The 19,979-nt window shown below is 44.0% G+C and overlaps 1 protein-coding gene across 9 annotated transcripts in view; it reads left to right on the top strand.

The window, feature by feature from the left end:
• Positions 1 to 19,979, top strand: part of LOC106603116 (latent-transforming growth factor beta-binding protein 3) — a 38,782-nt gene that overhangs the window by 4,510 nt on the left and 14,293 nt on the right. For 7 of the 9 annotated variants that reach the window (XM_045716942.1, XM_014196366.2, XM_014196360.2 and 4 more), the window contains exons 2-12: positions 12,232 to 12,513; positions 12,782 to 12,945; positions 13,070 to 13,175; positions 16,017 to 16,106; positions 16,354 to 16,470; positions 16,923 to 17,084; positions 17,228 to 17,365; positions 17,900 to 17,913; positions 18,909 to 18,978; positions 19,125 to 19,211; positions 19,359 to 19,487. In XM_045716942.1, the coding sequence (XP_045572898.1) occupies positions 12,232 to 12,513; positions 12,782 to 12,945; positions 13,070 to 13,175; positions 16,017 to 16,106; positions 16,354 to 16,470; positions 16,923 to 17,084; positions 17,228 to 17,365; positions 17,900 to 17,913; positions 18,909 to 18,978; positions 19,125 to 19,211; positions 19,359 to 19,487 (1,359 nt within the window). The remainder of the gene's footprint in view (positions 1 to 12,231; positions 12,514 to 12,781; positions 12,946 to 13,069; positions 13,176 to 16,016; positions 16,107 to 16,353; positions 16,471 to 16,922; positions 17,085 to 17,227; positions 17,366 to 17,899; positions 17,914 to 18,908; positions 18,979 to 19,124; positions 19,212 to 19,358; positions 19,488 to 19,979) is intronic. The other 2 variants (XM_014196363.2, XM_014196367.2) reach the window with 1 other exon arrangement.

The raw sequence follows: 19,979 nt of genomic DNA on the forward strand, positions 1-19,979 counted from the left end.
GTTCTCAACTGGCCTACCTGGTTAAATAAAGGTGAAATAAAAAATTAAAAAGGAGGCTGACAACTGCTGCTAGCCTGTGATCCATCATAGTAGATCATTGCCTCTGTTTTGAGAGAGCGCTGTAGTTATTTGCTCCGTTTTTTCCTTAGTTGTGATGATGGGATGTCCATTTCTATGTTGATCTGTGTGGAGCCCAGGGTTATTTTAGTGTGATTTGATTTCCCCTCAAACCCCTTATTAAGGCAGACTAAGATTTGCTTTAGAATGCGAACAGGACCCCATTAATAAATTGCAGTAATAAACGAGGGAACTGATTCAGTCACTGTGAGAGCTACATTTATGGAAATGCATGCAGAGGCCGTCCTTAAAGTGTCGGCTGTGGGGCTCTGTGGTCAAGGGAGTTTGAGCAACATTCACATTCACTTAGGCCCACACATGTCCTATACATTTACACACATTTCCCCCCCCCAATGTTTAGATTTTTCTTGAACACCTAATGACTGTAATTCCAGTTTACTGTCATAAGGTTGACGTACAGATTTTGTTTTGGAACTTCTCGTGAAATGTGAAGTTCCTAGGCTTTTTCTCCCACCAGCCATTCATTACAGAACTACAGCATACTACAGAACTACAGCATATTTATAAATGACCTAATGCGTTTTTGTCATAAGAAACTCTCTTCCTCTGTACTGTGAATGAACTTGCCCACCCTTTGATCACAAAACCATCAAAATGGTTCTCCTTACATACTCCAGTTGTAATTACAGTGCAGCAAAGGATTGTTAATTTTGTGTAATCTGAACATTTGGTCTGGAGAATCAAACTAGCGTACAAACGGCCCTGTGTCTGGTATTGTACGGGTACTGTAAGCTGCATTTAACCAGGCTTTAGTGCAGTTGTTTGGGTTTGTCTGGCAGGGGCTACAGAGTGCAACTTGAGCCAGTGTCAGCTTTTGGCAAACCAGAAGTGTGTGTGGACAGTGTACTCTATGGACATGTGGAATTTTCTCTCTAGCATGTTAAAATGGCCGCGGTCAACGACAGCAATATTAACACTTTTCCATATATGAGTGGCTGTGACGTCAGCCCCACAGCAAGGCTGAGGCCTAGACTAAGCAGACATGCCAGAACCTTGCTGTGAAGCAGTTCACTTCCAAATGCAGTACGGTACTGCCTTATGATTCAAGATTGCCTTTCTTAAAGTCTTCACAAGAGCAATGTTGTTAAAGCTGTTGTAGGATATTTTAAGAAAATGAATAAATAAGGCTCGGTGAGTTTCAGGGAAATCTACTGGGCCTCAGCTGGTTTGCCACGTTGGCCTCACAGCTATTACATAGCTATTGCTATATATTACAGTAGGTACATTTCCATCCTGGATTTTTTTTGTTCAGTTAAAGATTTGGAATAGTATCTACTTGAACAGATTCTGACATGGTAACGTAAACAGATATTTTGAAGCAGGATTACATTTTTTGTCATCTCTGCTATATGAGTATTGACACAAACCAGTCAAACCGCAGCAGTGGTTTATTACATAAATCAACTTTTCCATGCTCATTCTGTGCTCATTCTCTTAATACTTGTATTATGCTACTGTCTGAAGTGTATGACAAAGGCCCCCTAAGATGTCATGTTCAGGAAGTCCAGTGGTTTGGTCACTTCTCCTCTCGTCACCAGGTGATCTGAGGTGCGACTGGACGTTCCTCCTTAAGGGGAGGATTTATCCATAGAAGTAGAATTCTATGTATCTACTATCCCTGGTAAAGCAGGACTGGCTAGCCCCCCCCCCCCCCAAAGCCCCCCCCCAGCCCTCTGACAGACAGTGTGGGGAATCCAGCAGGGCTAGAGAGGGATAAGCTACTGTTACTGCTACGTTTGCTGTTACTGCTACACTTACTGTTCCAGGGATAAATCAGCTGAGAGACAGCTAGGTCACACAGACTCCTGTCTGCACTGGACGATGGTCTCTGGATTTACATGCTGTAGTGATGTGAAAATAAACTAGAAGGGCAGAGTTGCCAAATAAACCTAGCTAAATAAACTTAAGCTTGTATTTCTCAGCATTATCTCTTGTCATACTCAAATTACATATGAAAGATAAATCCTATATTCATATCAGAGATGGCATGTGCTGTATGTTGAGATGCTGTTATACGTTTCGTTTCCGGCAGGTTCTACAGATGAAAAGAGTCAGTCGGCAGTTGGTCTTTGGATCAGGCAGGCATTGTGCTGGGTTGGGCTCCCGAGTAGCGCAGTGGTCTAAGGCACTGCATCGCAATGCTTGGGGTGTCACTACAAATGTCACTACTGGTGTCACTACTGGTTCAAATCCAGGCTGTATCACAACTGGCTGTGATTGGGAGTCCCATAGGGCGGCGCACAATTGGCCCAGTGTCGTCTGGGTTTGGCTGGTGTAGGCCGTCGTTGTAAATAAGACTGTTGTTAACGGACTTGCCTAGTTAAATAAAGGTTAAATACATTTTTTTATTTATTTTAAATTTTTATTATAATTTTTAATTTTTTTATGTCTCCACACGGTCATAGAGATTGAGCTGGGTTGTGCAGGTCAGACTGAAGCAGCACTCTGGATGTATGACTTAAGAGACTGGGAATGGGAATCTTGATAGACATTCCTCCCACCTCCACCGTCCCTGCAGTATTTACCCACGGTAGTTCTGAGCCTGTTCCCCCAGTTTTACTGCACACAGCTCTGTTTGGGTGAGGGACGGAGGACGCAGCCTTTCTTCTCCTCCTCCTCCTCCGCACAGGCATTCCACCCATCAACCTCAGCAGACTGGCAGCAGCTGCTCTCCACCTCTTCTGGACCTGCTTCTGCTTCTCAGTCACTCTCACTCTGTATCTGTCTGTATCCTAAACTAAACCTGCTGTCTCATTCAGCCCAATCACTCTGTATCTCTATGTGTATCTGGGACTCAGGTTTCCTCCAACTTTGATATGCAGGGAAGTGGTGGACTCTCTAACCTCAGCAACATTCCCATCCTTACTGTTGAGGCTGAGCTGACCTCTGTCTCTCTAGAATGTCCCATGTCACTCCCCCTGTATTCAGTTCCTGATGGACTTCTCCCTCCATCCTACTGCAGTACATCTGGCTCATGTCTATCCATCCGTGACTCAGGACGGAGGTCATGTGAGAATGTGAAATGACCAATGTGATCATGCACAAAATATGAGTTTAATGGGTCATTCAAACCCAATCGTTATTGCAGTGATTTATTTGGGGTTTCCCTGGGTATTGGTCAGATGAGAATGAAAGGTAAAAGAGAAGTCAGCAAAACAAGCCGAACTGGAGCTGCCCAGGGCTTGCTGTCCCTGTTTAGAGACACTTTAGTTTCCCCTCTAAGAGTCCTTCCCCACACTCACTCACTTCCTCCTCTGATGCCAAGTTATGGGTGCTGTAGTAAACATGGGCAACCCAGAAACCTGCACCACTCCACAGTGTGCCGCAGGCTTGGCTTTGCCCAGAGGTGAGTCTAAGCAGAGCTTTACTCACACACACTCTCTGTCAGTCTCTCCCAAGGCCATAGAGAGGGGGATTCACACTTTGTGTGTGTGTGTGTGTGTGTGTGTGTGTGTGTGTGTGTGTGTGTGTGTGTGTGTGTGTGTGTGTGTGTGTGTGTGTGTGTGTGTGTGTGTGTGTGTGTGTGTGTGTGTGTGTGTGTGTGTGTGTGTTTGGTCCCATGTCATCAGCCTTCCCTCAAGGCTGTGTTGTAATGTTTCTGTGTGCATGGTTTAGGCTGCTCTCGTATGGAGGGCAAATATCTCAGGTTATTTAAGGTCACAGGCAATGTAGATCTACAGTCCAGTTTATTTGGGGGATCTTAACTCAGATTTTTAATGGAATCAGATTCCTCTCAGGGCTATTCCTGTCCTGTCACTGGCTCTATTCAAGTCAACACTTCGGTGCAGGTTGAGAAGAAGAAAAAACAGTGCGAGGCAAATTGTTTTTGGCAGCTGAAGCTCCAAAAACAAAACACCAATTAGAGGTCATTTTTGAAAGTGATGAGGGAACACAGTGTGTGTGTGTCAGGAAGGAGGACGTCTCACATTTGAGGCTAATATAGGAGGAGCTAGCCTGGCTTGCCATGTTTAACACGCTTTCCTCCCATTTGCTTAGGGTGGGGGAGAAAGGGAGCAGTTATTTAAAGCTGGCTAGTGGAATGTGAGCACTGCGAGACTGTGTAACTGCACCCCCCGACCAGATCTCTGGAGCCGCACAGCCATTAGCCAAGGTAAATACAGAATAACAGTGCTGCTGCCAGGACGGGGAGAAGGCGCTGAGACACCCTGAGCCCACTACAGACCCATACCTCCCCTGAGGGGTGTGCCATCGCATCGTCACCGGGCCTGGGCAGAGAGCTCACGTCAGCTCTGCTGGGTGTACTGTCAGCATTCTTCTCTCTACCTGGCCTGCTGATATACTACAGGACAGATTAGACCAGTGATTACATGACATCACTTACCCAAAGCTGGTGCCAACATTCTGTCTCCCTCTCTCTCTCCACAGACGTTAAATAGCTCTGGTGCAGGGGGTTGCCAGGTTACACTGGGTTCATGCCTACCTCTTGGCCTTAGAAACAACCTTACATACCTCCATGACATGTCATAATATGCCCCATTGAGCAGGGATTGGAGTGATGGGTTTGGGCAATTATACATAATCAGACAGACAGACAGTGCAGTATCGTAGTCTCACACCAGATTAATGCTAATGATATGTAATGTTAGAAGTGATCCGCCTAAATATTGTTTCTTTTTAAATCAAAATAAGTGTTCTAGATCATTTTGCTTTACAAAATGAAGTGGACTACTTAATGAAGTGGACTAAAATGAAAGATGATCAAAGACCAGCGAGGGTGGTCTTATTCAGGCAAGATTTCTGCTAGGTCATTTTGTGCCAGTCGACTGTTAAAGACAGCAATAATTTAGTGACTGCAAATGTTCTATGTGTGTTGAGCGTTGGAACAGGCACTGTTTGGAGGGCTGCGTCCCTCCTTGCCAAGCGATCTGGGGTGGATGCAGGGGGTTGAGGGGATGCAGGGGTACAGTATGAGTATCATTCAGTAAGCGGAGGCCCTTACTCCCAGGCGGCCTGCTAGTCGGCAGGAGGAAGCAGAGGAGACTTTCTCAGGCCTGTGTTTTTAAAAAGCCAGTGATTATGTCATTTACTCTGGACTAGGCTACAGAAGTCTGGCCCAGTCCATAGTCCACTCTGTGTATGTGGTATGCGGTCTCAGAGCGCCAGTTTAAAGCAGGCATACTTGGGGATGTGGTTTCTTGCTTTTTCTACTGACCGTGAAGGCAAGAGCGTCATAAGACGCTGTGCCTCCCATTATTGTGATCATGCCCTTTTAATAGTGGTAGTAGTGGTAGCGGTGGTGATTGTTATTGTGGTGTAATGTTGTTTTTGTCATTGTCCTTTTGATGGTATTTTTTTGTGGGAATGAAGAGATGAAAATGGATTGATTTGATGTGGGTTGTGTAGTTTACAGGCTTACTGTAACAACAGTATAATACTGTAATACTAGCGTAATACTGTAATAGTAATACCGAAGAAGAAATGTACTTAATATCATTCTCTGATGGTTTGGCAAATACTCCCTCCTCTATAACGCCATACCTTTTAAGGCATATAATCATAATCTCATGATCACTTTAAATATTTGTTAAGCCATGAGAAGCTGGCCAGCCATCACTGACCCACTGACATATTCAGAATTACCTTCTAAGAAATGTAAGATATCAGATGAACAGCTCACTGTACGTAGACTTGCTGTTGAACTGGAGCGTTAAACTATAATTTGATCATTTTGAGCTGGGAATATTTGAGTTGGGAGGGAGAGGCTGTGGTTGGATGGGAGGCTGTAGGGGGGAGGTAACCAGGCTGCTGCTGCATAATCTCTAGACAGACAGAAGTGGGTGGGTGGCCACAGTCAGAGCAAAACCCCAGGGGCACGCAGAGGGCGCCCCTGAAACACACACACCCTTCCCCACCTCCCTCTGCACACAGTGCACAGACGGGCAGGAGATTGCCCCAACTAAAGTTACTGTTGAGGTCCGGGGGAAGAATGAGTCTTGCTGGTTTTAGATGTGCTGTATGAACTGTGATGCAGTGATAGTATAGAGCTCTGAGTTGTCATCTCTTCAGCTAGGTTTGATTTGAACGGGGATTTAGTTGAACCTATTGTTGCTCCTGGGGCTTTGGATTACTGAAAAGGAAATAGAATGGTCCTTGTTGAACCTGGAGTGTAGAAACGTGAGTCTAGGTTTGGTATTGGACATGGGTCAGATCATTGCTCAAGTCTTGAGTTAGTAAGGCCTATTGTTGAAATATTATCCTTGGATTAAACTCTTCCACCCTGTCGCTCTCAAACGTGGGTGGTTGTAATAAAACCTAGCAGCCAGTAGTTGGTCTGAAATAATAACATAATTAAACATTCCTAAGTGTGTGTGTTGGTGTGTCAGACTTTCTGTATATGTACAGCATGGTATGTATAGCTCTGTGGTAATGTCAGTGTGTGTAAAGCACATGTGTGTACAGTTGTCTCAGCTTGCCCACGCAACAGTTGAAGAATGACAGGTATGTATTTCTGAAAAAAACGTCCCTCTGCATCTGAAGAAAGAAATAACAGATTAATTTGGATCCCTCTGATGCTTTTTCCATTGCACTTTCTCTATTCTACTTCTTTTTCTTTCTCTCGCTCTTTCTTACACTCTCCCCCTCTCTCCGCTCCTCCCTCTCATCTTCTCTCTCGTGCTCTCTCACCCCCCCACTCTCTCTTTCTCTCCTTATCCATCTTTCTTTCTCTCTCTCTGTTTTTGTAGTGCCTCCATTGGCCTGTCTATCTCCTACACACTGTCGGTTTCAGTCAAAATCAACTTTTTCAGTGGAGAACCCATTTTTTCTGCCAGAATTTCTGGGGACACCATTTTTTCCCCTAATAATTTCTTGGGACCTCACCCTACCCCAAATCTAATGACAAAACCGTAAAATTGGTAAATTTAGATTTTTACGTCAACAAATAACCTTAAAATTAAAAGAAACCAATACAATTTCAACCAATAAAATGTACTCAATAAAATGGTATTTTCAAATTATCTTTTTGTATATTCTACCATACAATAATCTGTACTCTTAATTTTCTGTTCCCCCCCACAATTGTTTTTTTAAAATGTGTGTGTGTGTGTGTGTGTGTATATATATATTTAGTGCATTCGGAAAGTATGCAGACCCCTTGACTTTTTCCAAATTTTATTACGTTACAGCCTTATTGATTAAATAGTTTTTCCCCCTCATCAATCTACACACAATACCCCATAATGACAAAGCAAAAACTGTTTTTTAGAAATGTTTGAAAATGTATAAAATATAATAAACTGAAATATCACATTTACATAAGTATTACTCAGAACTTTGTTAAAGCACCTTTGCCAGCGATTACAGCCTCAAGTTTTCTTGGGTATGACGCTATAAGCTTGGCACACCTGTATTTGGGGAGTTTCTCCCATTCTTCTCTGCAGATCCTCTCAAGCTGTCAGATTGGATGGGGAGTGTCGCTGTTTCTCATCGTCTGAGAGTCTTTTAGGTGCCAAGCGGGCTGTCATGTGCCTTTTACTGAGGAGTGGCTTCCGTCTGGCCCCTCTACCATAAAGGCCTGATTGGTGGAGTGCTGCAGAGATGGTTGTCCTTCTGGAAGGTTCTCCCATCTCCACAGAGGAACTCTGGATCTCTGTCAGAGTGACCATTGGGTTCTTGGTCACCTCCCTGACCAAGGCCCTTCTCCGATTGCTCAGTTTGGTCAGGTGGCCAGCTCTAGGAAGAGTCTTGGTGGTTCCAAACTTCTTCCATTTAATGATGGAGGCCACTATGTTCTTGAGGATCTTCAATGCTGCAGAAATGTTTTGGTACCCTTCCCCAGATCTGTGCCTCAACACAATCCTGTCTCGGAGCTCTACGGACAATTCCTGGTTTTTGCTCTGACATGCAATTTCAACTGTGGGACCTTATATAAGCTGTTGTGTGCCTTTCCAAATCATGTCCAATCAATTTAATTTACCACAGGTGGACCCAAGTTGTAGAAACATCTCTGAATACTTTCCCGAATACGCAGTATATAAAAAACTATTTTGGAGACCCCACCGCAATTACCCCGATTTTGAATACCGCTGGTCTAAATCATGGCATTATGAGCAACGAGCAACGAGCTCTCACTCCTCACATAAAACACTATGTCGAGAAGAGCTTTAAAGCCAACATTTGTTCCTTTCTTCCTCCTTCTCTCCCCCTCTCTTTTCTCTCTTTCGGTTCCAGCACATGCTGGATAGGAAAAAGATTTCCCCTTTGACTACGGTTTGGAACACATGTGACCCAATTTTGAGTATGAAATCTATTTCCTAAGACATGCCAATAAAATTGTATAATGTGAAAGGGAGATGTGAGCATAATTACATTTTGGACTTCAGTATTAATGCTGGTGACTGAGAATTGATATCCATATTGGAATCATGGGTTTCTTAGAAGTGCTTTATAATGTATAGCACTGTATAATATAGCCTAAATAGCACCAAGCATTTGTTGGAGTGATCCTATAGCTGGGTGGCTTTAGTGTTTCAGATGATCTATTCTAGGCCATTCTGACGGCCTGCTACCCACTCGACAGAGTGGGAGAATTTCCCATCTGCAGACTTTTTGTGCCCAGTTGGGTTTCATAATTCAAGGATGCAGTGGAACACATATTATCATGACTGGATCATAACAGTCTCACGATCAGCTCACTCACTCAAGCACAGTCTGCAGAAAACATTAGTCCATGTGCATTACACCCAGGTCTCTCAAACGGCCCTTTCCTGGGTTTAGATAGAGGAAGCAGATGTGGAGGAGAGTCGAGTTTAAATTCCCTCCTATTGACTGTGAGAGGAGCGGTCTGAGAACTGTCCGCCTGGTCCAGTCAGTGTGGTGTAGTCTGATTAGGGGACTTGGAGGTCCACCCTCTTTACCTCATTAGATATGTGTTTAGCCTGTCATGCTAAGCACCAGTACTCCACCCAACTAGCTAATCTGTGGGGAAGAGATGAACATTGTAAATACAAGCACACAGCAAGAGGTGTGCTAGAAATGGCAGACAGCTATGTGCTGTAGTCTCTGTTGTCAAGCCCCATGCTGGGGTTAATTCGAAACATCAAAAGAAAGGCCCATTCACCAGATTTTATTTTAACCACAGCTTATGTACAGTCTGCTTCAAGGCATGTGTGCAACATGTTCATGGAGACAAAGGTATCATTTTGACTAACTTTACCTAAGGGCCGTGTTATTTCCTTCTCCATAGAACCCCGTCCTGTTGTTGGCCATGGAGTGTGTGCGTGTGTGAATGCAGTGAGCTCCAGTTCCCCGTCAGATGGAACTGCTCTGCTCTCTCTGAGACTTCTTCTCTGCCAGACGGGCCCTCTCCCCAAGCCTTACCAGACTTTTCCTATGTTGTCTCTCCGGTCTCTGTGGGTTGAAGTTGTATAATTGGGTTTGGGAGGAGGCTACGCCCCTGTCTTTCTTTCTCCGTCTCTTTCTCTGTGTTCTCTTCCCAATTCTCCATTCCCAACAGCTTTCTCCGCTTTCTCTCTCCGTCTTTCCAGCTTTCTCCACTGAGACAAGAAGTCATCAGACCCAGTAGATGTCTGGAGAGCTGTGCACGGGGAAGGGAAGTCCTTCTCCAGTTAGATTTGCTCTACAGGTTTCCCCCTGCTATCTGTGAGCCTCCCCATTAACCTGCTGCTGCATGTAGCTGCCTGTTTTGGGTGTATGGTTAAAGACCACTGTCAAGTTTAATTATGGTGCAGGCAGTGCAGGCTGCGTCAGAACAGCCCAGCCTATCCCACTACACATTTAAACATAAGCTGCACAGCCTCGTGTCATTTCATTATGGCTGTGATTTCTCCAGTTGCTCTTTTCCTTGACTCTCATTGGTTTAAAGATGTCCACGCTGTGTTTGAGGTGATCTAGTCCCGTTATTACACAGCGGCCTAGACTCCGAGGCAGTCCAGGCCTAATTGCTTCAGTGTGCGGAGCTCTGCTCCGCGGGGCGGGTAACACGAAGAGGCCTCTTCTCAACCACTGGGTGGGTCTCCGCGTCAGTCAGACGTGCTGAGTCGTCTCTCTCTCTCTCTCTCTCTCTCGCTCTCTCTCTATCTCGTTCTCTCTCTCTTCCTGCTGTGGGACTCACACCGCCGTGATACTGCTATGCTAGACTGCAGGGCAAGACATCCAAACCACTGAACTTCTGCTTCATTTCATGGCCCCATTATGGGACAGAGAAAGTGCACAACATATTAGTCATTGATGAATACGTTTCAGCGTTTTATCGCGCACTTTGTTGTATGTCTATTGAACTATGTGTGTTATTACAGCATGTATTGCAGCATGTCTTGAATTAAGTTATGATCCCATTCTTTATGCTGAACGTCTCAGTCTGGTATGTACTCCTCGCTCCCAGATCTTGGCTCCCACTGTTTAACCTGATTCTCCTTTTTAGGGAGAAAAGTGGCGACTATAAAAGTAAACACAAAGAGAAATCTACAGAGCGGTATATATGGCATGAAGCTCTTTCTTTAAGCAGAGCTCTTGTGGTTTCAAATATTTTCCAAATCCCAGTAAAAAGCCATCATTTGTATCAGTATTCTGCTCTGGCCTGCTCTGTGGATCTGTCTCCGTCCGTTAGGACATTCATACGGTAGTCACATGCGATATCTCAGACAACACTGGCCTGATTTTGACAAAACTTGAGTGAATGATGTGTCTTGCCATAGAGGTCCGGCACTTACAAAAATACACTAATTGGCTAGATGGTGGCGCTATAGTAAGAGATTGAAAATGCAAACTTTGAAAGGTCACGCTCCTCACCCCGTTTGACCTAAAGGCATGAAATGCGGTACATACTGTAGCTCCCTCTCCTCACAATGACCACATTTGCCTCAGGGACCCATAAGGTCTGTCATGGTGGATCTTCCGCCATTTTGAATATTGTGAAAAACACTTGAAATGCTACTCTTCTGGCATCGAATGACCAATCTGCACGGAACCTGATACATGGCATCTATGGACAAAGCTCTCTCAATGCAATATTTTCCAGAGTTGTACCTAAAACAATATGGCCGCTATTAACCAATAAACATTGACGTGGGTGTGGTCTGGCACATAAATGCATATATATCAAAATTTGGTACACATGTTGCAAGCACTGTCAAGACTCAACATATGCAAGAACATTCATATCGACCACACATTGGCATTATAATGGGCACATGTTTATATCTCTTGATTTGTTTGACACAGAGTGCTGAGATTTGGCACACATGCTCAGGGATGTGAGTCTAGCTAATCCATGCAATATCTCAGACACCACTGGTCTGACTTTGACAAAAATGATGTGTGAATGGTGCGTCTTAATGCGTCTTGCCATAAAAATCCTTCATTTGGAAAATTACACTGATTGGCCCAAGGGAGGTGCTATAGTAATCAACTGTACATACATTAATTATACGCAATATCTCAGACACTACTGGTCCTATTTATTATTTTTTCTCCTCTTTTTCTCCCCAATTTCGTGATATACAAATACGATCTCGTGTCATCGCCGAGATTCCCCAACGGGTTCGGGATAGGCAAAGGTAGAGTCATGCGTCCTCCGAAACATGACACGCCAAACCGCGCTTCTTAACACCCGGCCGCTTAACCCGGAAGCCAGCCACACCGATGTGTCGGAGGAAACACTGCCCAACTGACTACCGAAGTCAGCCTGCAGGAACCCGGCCCACCACAAGGAGTCGCTAGAGCGCGATGAGCCAAGTAAAGCCCGCCCCGGCCAAACCCTCCCCGAACACGGACGACGCTGGGACAATTGTGCGCCGCCCTCACTGGTCCGATTTTTACGAAACTTGGGTGAATGATGCGTCTTGCCATAGAGATCTGGGATTTACAAAATTGCACTGATTGGCCCAAGGGGGCGCTCCATCATTTGTGGGGGATGACATGTTTATTTTCTACAGGAACTATGGTCCTGCTATTATAAAAGTCCCAACTGTTCTCTGTTTAAAATAATGTTCCAAATGAAAAAAAGCGCAACATTACATTATGTTGATGATGTTCACCATGTGTACATGTTTTTCCTCTCCTCATGTCTTGGTGATGTGTTTTACACCTCTTTCTCTCTCCCTGTCTCTTTAGTTGTGTGTCCACTGACCTGCATGAATGGAGGGGTGTGCAGCTCGCGGACCCACTGCCTGTGCCCGCCAGGTTTTACTGGTCGCCTGTGCCAGTTCCCGCTCCGGCAGATGCCTGAGGCCCAGGCGGCGCGGGGCAACAAGCAACCCGTCTACACGCTGTCAGTGCTGCCAGACGGCCAGAGCCAGGGTGAGCAGACAGCCATGGGGCGACCACAGCTGACACAAACCCACTCTGTGTTCACCCTTCCCCTGGCACAGGGGGCAGGCCACCACTCATCAGAAGGTAACCATCATGGCAAACTGTGGGCACTGAAACCACAGTCAAATTGCTGTTATATATCAATACCTGTGCCCTGATAGCAGTTTGTTTTGGGTGACATTGTAAAGAACTGGAATCATATTCATGTAATCTCCCATGTGGTTGTCTCTCCCTGTCTTTCTTGGCGTCTCCCTTCTCTCTGCTACTCTCTCTCTCTCTCACTCGCTCGCGGCACTCTTTCTCTTTCTCTCTCTCTCTCCCTCCCTCTCGCTCTATCGTTCTCTCTTTTCAGTGCAGTTCAATGTCCGTGTCCACCATGCACATGACACATCCGTTGTCATCCATCCTCTTGACCAATCGGATTCAAAGCCCCCTCATAAAACCGTGACACGCTTGACCCCTCAGACTCACAAACCCAGGGGGCGGTGCTTCCAGGAGACCACGCCCAAACAAGCTGTGAGTTACACCACCCATCAACATAGTGATTGTCACTTTACATACAATAAGTGTATTATGGTTTTTCAAACGCCATACTGTGCATTTCCCTCTTTCCTTCTCTCTCTCACGCCATGTGCTTCAGTGTAGCAGTACCCCTCTCCCTGTACTGACCAATCAGGAGGACTGCTGTGGAAGTGTCGGTAACTCCTGGGGACAAAACAAATGTTATAAATGTCCCAAGCTACCATGTGAGTAACAAATGCCTCAGAATGGACTTCTTGACTTGCTTAAGTGTAAGTGTGTGTGTGTCCTTTCTAGACTGCTGGTGATCTGCCATTCTTTCATTTGTGATCTTCTATCCTACATCTCTAACTGCATATCTGTCATGTATAGTGATTATTATCTGTCGTGTATAGTGATTATTATCTGTCGTGTATAGTGATTATTATCTGTCGTGTATAGTGATTATTATCTGTCATGTATACTGATTATTATCTGTTGTGTATAGTGATTATTATCTGTCATGTATAGTGATTATTATCTGTCATGTATAGTGATTATTATCTGTCGTGTATAGTGATTATTATCTGTCATGTATACTGATTATTATCTGTCCTGTATAGTGATTATTATCTGTCGTGTATAGTGATTATTATCTGTTGTGTATAGTGATTATTATCTGTCGTGTATAGTGATTATTATCTGTCGTGTATAGTGATTATTATCTGTTGTGTATAGTGATTATTGTCTGTCGTGTATAGTGATTATTATCTGTCGTGTGTAGTGATTATTATCTGTCGTGTATACTGATTATTATCTGTCGTGTATACTGATTATTATCTGTCATATATAGTGATTATTATCTGTCGTGTATAGTGATTATTATCTGTCGTGTATAGTGATTATCTGTCATGTGTAGTGATTATTATCTGTCATGTATAGTGATTATTATCTGTCGTGTGTAGTGATTATTATCTGTCGTGTATAGTGATTATTATCTGTCGTGTATAGTGATTATTGTCTGTCATGTATAGTGATTATTATCTGTCGTGTATAGTGATTTTATCTGTCGTGTATAGTGATTATTATCTGTCGTGTATAGTGATTATTATCTGTCGTGTATAGTGATTATTATCTGTCGTGTATAGTGATTATTATCTGTCGTGTATAGTGATTATTATCTGTCGTGTATAGTGATTATTATCTGTCATGTATAGTGATTATTATCTGTCGTGTGTAGTGATTATTATCTGTCGTGTATAGTGATTATTATCTGTCATGTATACTGATTATTATCTGTCGTGTATAGTGATTATTATCTGTCGTGTGTAGTGAATATTATCTGTCATGTATAGTGATTATTATCTGTCGTGTGTAGTGATTATTATCTGTCATGTATAGTGAATATTATCTGTCATGTATAGTGATTATTATCTGTCCTGTATAGTGATTATTATCTGTCAGGTGTGACAAATGAGCTTCCATTGTTTATTATCTAACTCCTTGGCAGATGTCCATCTGATCTCGATCTCTGCTGTTAAACACATTAAGTCATTTGTTTATGGAGCCAAAAACACCAGGCATCCACGCCAATAATTCATTCCCAGCTTATGAAATAATGAGCCTGCATTAACGCAAGCAATTTGTGTATGTCTATGTTTGTATAAGTGTGTACGCATGTGTGTGTATATGTGTGAGTGTGTTTTTGTGTGTCTGTGTGTCTGTGTGTATGTGTGCAAGTGAGTGAGAGAGAGCGAGAGAGAGAGAAAAGAACTCTGCAGTTACGTGTCTTCCCATGTGCCAGGCCAGTGGAATACTGTCATCGAATTGCTGAAAATTGAATTTCAAGCTGCGCCCCATGAAAATCTTGGCCAACTTACCTTTTTCCATTTTTCTATTACTCCATTCCTCAGTTGTGAGTAAGACAAAGAAACCTTTGTAAGAAAAGGATAGTTCTGGTTAATCTTTAAACTTGGGACAGCAGGATCCCTGTCTGGCGTGCTTCTCGCATCTTTTCTAGTAACGTTGAAGGAACGTTGTATTGTTTTCATGAGACATGTCTTCTGCGAATGAACAGACAAAAGCAACAAGTGGAAAATATGATTCTGGGCTTTTCTTGGGAATCATGAACTTTTTTAAAAGTTGTACTTTTTTTCCATCTATTTTTGAAAAGTATTCTGGAACGGTATTTTTGAAAGGTATTCTGCTCCCACAGTTTCCCACAAAAACTTTCTTTCAATTTTTCTGACCTGGAGGAAAAATTACTCATACACCACTATTTTTTCTATCATCATTTGATTCCTTCTGTTGAATCTCTCTTTCCCCCAGATGAAGATGAGTTTCACTTGGTCGCTCACCCCTCTTTTATTTTATTTCCCCTCTCTTAGTACTCTTTGGTTCATACTCATGCTTGGATACCTGTAATCTCTCAAACCCAGGCTCTGATCCAACGTGTCTCATCTATACACATATCTCTGTCGCATGGAATCACACAGATTTACTGTCACGCTGCCTATGCTGACAGTGTGTTCAGACTGAACAAGGAACAGCTAAATGAGCTACTTAGTCCAGGGCAGCAGGTAGCCTAGCAGTTAAGAGCGTTGGGCCAGTAGCCGAAGGGTCGCTGGTTTGAATCCTTGAGATGGTAAAGTGGGAGAAATTCTGCTGTTCTGCCCTTGAGCAAGGCAGATAACCCCCAACAACAACTGCTCCCCGGGTGCTGACGACTTGGATGTCGATTAAGGCAGCCCCCCCCCCCCCCCCGCACCTCTCTGATTCAGAGGGGTTGAGTTAATGCGGAACACACATTTTTGGTTGAATGTATTCAGTTGTGCAACTGACTAGGTATCCCCTTTCACTAGTGTATGACTAACTGGAAGAAATGATCACAGACCCTACTGCTATTAGAAACGTAGGCCTGATCCATTACTCAATGGTTTAGTTTAGGCCTGTCTTTCTTCTCAGATTCTCAGACATTTTACGAGATGTTATTTTATTTCCGTTGATGAGCTGTGTGTAGTCTCCCCTTCCTCACTCATTCTTCCATTCCCTCCCCTTTTCATCCCTCCCTTTCTCTGCCTTACCCTCAGATCCAGGGGTGAAGCTGCAGACCATCATAGAAGACTATGGTTCCACCTGCCCTCAGGGCTATAAGAGACTCAACAGCACCCACTGTCAAGGTAGCATGAACATACTGCCTCTCCCCTGACTGATTCAACGCACATCAGGAGGATGTATCAAATAATAGATAATTTACACAAGTTTCACCACATTTTGTTTGGTACGCATTTGGTATGCCTGGTATGCCCGGAGTGTAAATCTTTGCCCATTTGCTTCACTGATGTGAGGAGAAAAAAGCCACTCCTCACGTTCTCTCTTTCCCCCCACTCTCTGTCCCCCACTCTTTCTTTGTCTCTCACCCGTAAGACATCAACGAGTGCACCATGCATGGTGTGTGTCAGAACGGAGAATGCCTGAACACCCAGGGTAGTTTCCTGTGTGCCTGTAAGCCTGGCTTCACCCTGGACAGGACCAGATGTGTGGGTGAGACTCAGAACCTCCTCTAGGCAGACCTGCTCTCCACACAACTCTGCATTTACTCAGCACAGCCATATTACTTAGAGTAGCAGCAGCAATATACACTATACATCCTCTCCTCACATGTGTGTGAAGATTAATTATTGTGGGGTTTTCATTTGTTGGCAATGGAGAGGTCAAGAGGTGACCTCAGCGCCTGATAGGTAGATGAGTTGAATATGTTTCACATCCACAAAGCTGTCACCAAAGCTATCCTTTTCTGTCCCAATAGTTAGTCCAGTATTTTCACAGATCCCTTATGTCCGTTATTTAAAATGCCACATCTGAAATAACCGAAATGTCATATGATTTTCCCTTCCAGAAACAGCCCTACCCTTAGTGACCTCTTCTGTAAGCCTAATGTCCTAACTCCAGCCTCTGTTGTGTTTTGCTCTCTTCTAATTGGTCCTGGCTGTCAGAGTCTCCGTCTCCGGTGGAGCAGGGTCAGTGTTTCCTCATAGCAACAGAGGCGGGTCGCTGTGAGCACGCCCTACCCACGTCCCTGTCCCAGGAGATGTGCTGCTGCACCGTGGGCAAGGCCTGGGGCTCCAACTGTGAGAGGTGTCCCCAAGACGGCACGGGTCAGTGGGATGCTAGAGTAGGAGAGTGGGGCTCGGTTTCTAGTATTTGACAGGTCAGATGCTGTATGATTACAGGCCAGATGCTGTATCATCTCATCCCCTCTTGTTTTTCTACCTCCATTCCTCTCTCCCTGGTCCGTTAGCCTCCTTCAGTAAGATTTGTCCAGCAGGGAAGGGCTACTTCCTCCATAGTGTCCGGGAGACGGTGGCGTTCCCACCTCAGATCCACTCCAGCCTGGAGCAGGTCCCCCTCAAGCCTGACAAGAACCAGAAGAAAGACAGTGAGTCACTGTGGCTTCCCCCAGGAAGTAGATGAAGGGTGGACATGATTACCTTTGTCCGCCTGCCAACAGATGTACTTCATTCTGGATTCACTTAGTCACTTCGAACAATACTATTGCTAAGATTTTCTGAGAGTGCAGTCGGGCTATTGGGGATGCCTCCAAATTACTGGGACTTTAGAGTGCTTAAAAATCGAATCAAATGTTATTTGTCACGTGTGCCGAATACAACAGGTGTAGACCTTACCGTGAAATGCTTACTTACAAGCCCTTAACCAACAGTGCAATTTTAAGAAAATATTTACTAAATAAACTAAAGTAAAAAAAGTGACACAATAACAAAAACAAGGCTATGCAGTATATACAGCGGGTACCGGTACCAACTCAATGTGCTGCGGTACAGGTTAGTCGAGGGAATTGAGGTAATATGTACATATAGGGGTAAAGTGACTAAATTCATAATCTGTAAATGAAAATGGATAATTAATTATTCAGCATTTTGACCTGTTTTTCTCTGTGTGTTCTCTTTTTCAGAAGTCAAGCACCAGGTAAGAAACTGTTTTTCTTTAGGCACCATTCATTGTGTGAGAGACTGTGTGTTTGCAGCTCCTCTTAGACAGGCCTGTGTCTCTACAGTGGTGGAAAAAGTAACAAACTGTCATTTTTCAGTAAAAATAAAGATACCTTAATAGAAAATGACTCAAGTAAAAGTTATACAGTAAAATTCTACTTGAGTAAAAGTCTAAAAGTATTTGATTTAAAATATACCTAAGTATCAAAAGTAAAAGTTTAATAATTAAAAATTCCTTATATTAAGCAAACCAGATGGACCCATTTTCTTGTTTTTGAAATTTATGGAAAGCCACCAGCGCTCCAACATTCAGACATAATTTTACAAATGAAGCATGTGTGTTTAGTGAGTCCTCCAGATCAGAGGCAGTAGGGATGACCAGGGATGTTCTCTGTTTAGTGAGTCCTCCAGATCAGAGGCAGTAGGGAGGACCAGGGATGTTCTCTGTTTAGTGAGTCCTCCAGATCAGAGGCAGTAGGGAGGAGCAGGTATGTTCTCTGTTTAGTGAGCCCTCCAGATCAGAGGCAGTAGGGATGACCAGGGATGTTCTCTGTTTAGTGAGTCCACCAGATGTGAGGCAGTAGGGATGACCAGGGATGTTCTCTGTTTAGTGAGTCCTCCAGATCAGAGGCAGTAGGGAGGACCAGGGATATTCTCTGTTTAGTGAGTCCTCAAGATCAGAGGCAGTAGGGATGACCAGGGATGTTCGTTTGACAACTGTGTGAATTTCACTGTTTTCCTGTCCTGCTAAGCATTCAAAATGTAACGAGTACTTTTGGGTGTCAAGGAAAATGTATGGAGTTAAAAGTACAATATTTTCATAAGGAATGTAGTCAAGTAAAAGTAAAAGTAGTCAAAAATATAAATAGTGAAGTAAAGTACAGATACCCCCAAAAAACGATTTAAGTAGTACTTTAAAGTATTTTTACTCAAGTACTTTACACCACTGTGTCTCTTTGCCCTGTCCTGTAGGAGGAGCCTCCAGAGACGACCACACCCATGCAGCTGTCTCCCATCAGCACCCACGGACCCCGTGTACCTGGTACGCCTCTCATTCCTTTATTCTTTATTCATTCAGGAAGTCCTATTAAGGTCAAGAGAACCCCTTTTGTTAGGGAAACCTGTTAATATTCAGGGAGACATGGGGCCTTGATTTGGGTCTGTCTGTTTCTCTGGTTGGTCCCAAAGTGATCATCACCAAGCCCACCCCTCCGCCCATCATCAGGTTGAACCCAGGCAGTGACCCTCTGGAGGTGGCACAGACGCAGGTCTCACGTGAGTTCCACTACACAGTCCAATCAAAACTACTATCAGCCTATTAACTCTCAGCCTACAGCTGCAATGTTGTTGTCTCCACGATGGGATGTACAGTACAGAGATCAACTGTCTTAGGTAGATTACTGTGTGCCCCCCTCCCCACAGCAGAGACAGACGAGTGCAGGCTGAACAGGAACCTTTGTGGCCATGGGGAGTGTGTCAACATGCACACTGGCTTCAAATGTGAGTGCTACGCTGGTTACCGGCTCCACCCTCAGAGGAATGCCTGTGTGGGTAAGTCAAGGGACAGGACAGGGGAATGGCCAAAGGGATGGGAGGGATTTACTGGGTAAAGATTTTGACCGGAGCCATGTAGGCACTCTGTATCCAAATAGTTCAATTGTGACCGACGGGCTCGATTCAGTCTTATGTAGCAAAATGGTGTTTTTTACGTTTGGATAAAGGTAGAGACAGACTCATACACTACAGTTGAGGAACAATGGGAAAGTACAGTACCAGTCAAAAGTTTGGACACACCTACACACTCCAGGGTTTTTCTTAATTTTTAAAAATGTTCTACATTGTAGAATAATAGTGAAGACATCAGAACAATAAAATAACACATAATAACATATAATGTAGTAAACAAAAAAGTGTTAAATCAAAATATATTTTATATTTGAGATTCTTCAAAGTAACCACCCTTTGCCTTGATGGCAGCTTTGCACACTCTTGGCATTCTCTCAACCAGCTTCTTTTTGTGGAGGCCAGGTCATCTGATGCAGC

This window comes from Salmo salar, chromosome ssa04 (assembly GCF_905237065.1).
Source record: "Salmo salar chromosome ssa04, Ssal_v3.1, whole genome shotgun sequence".
NCBI lineage: Eukaryota > Metazoa > Chordata > Actinopteri > Salmoniformes > Salmonidae > Salmo > Salmo salar.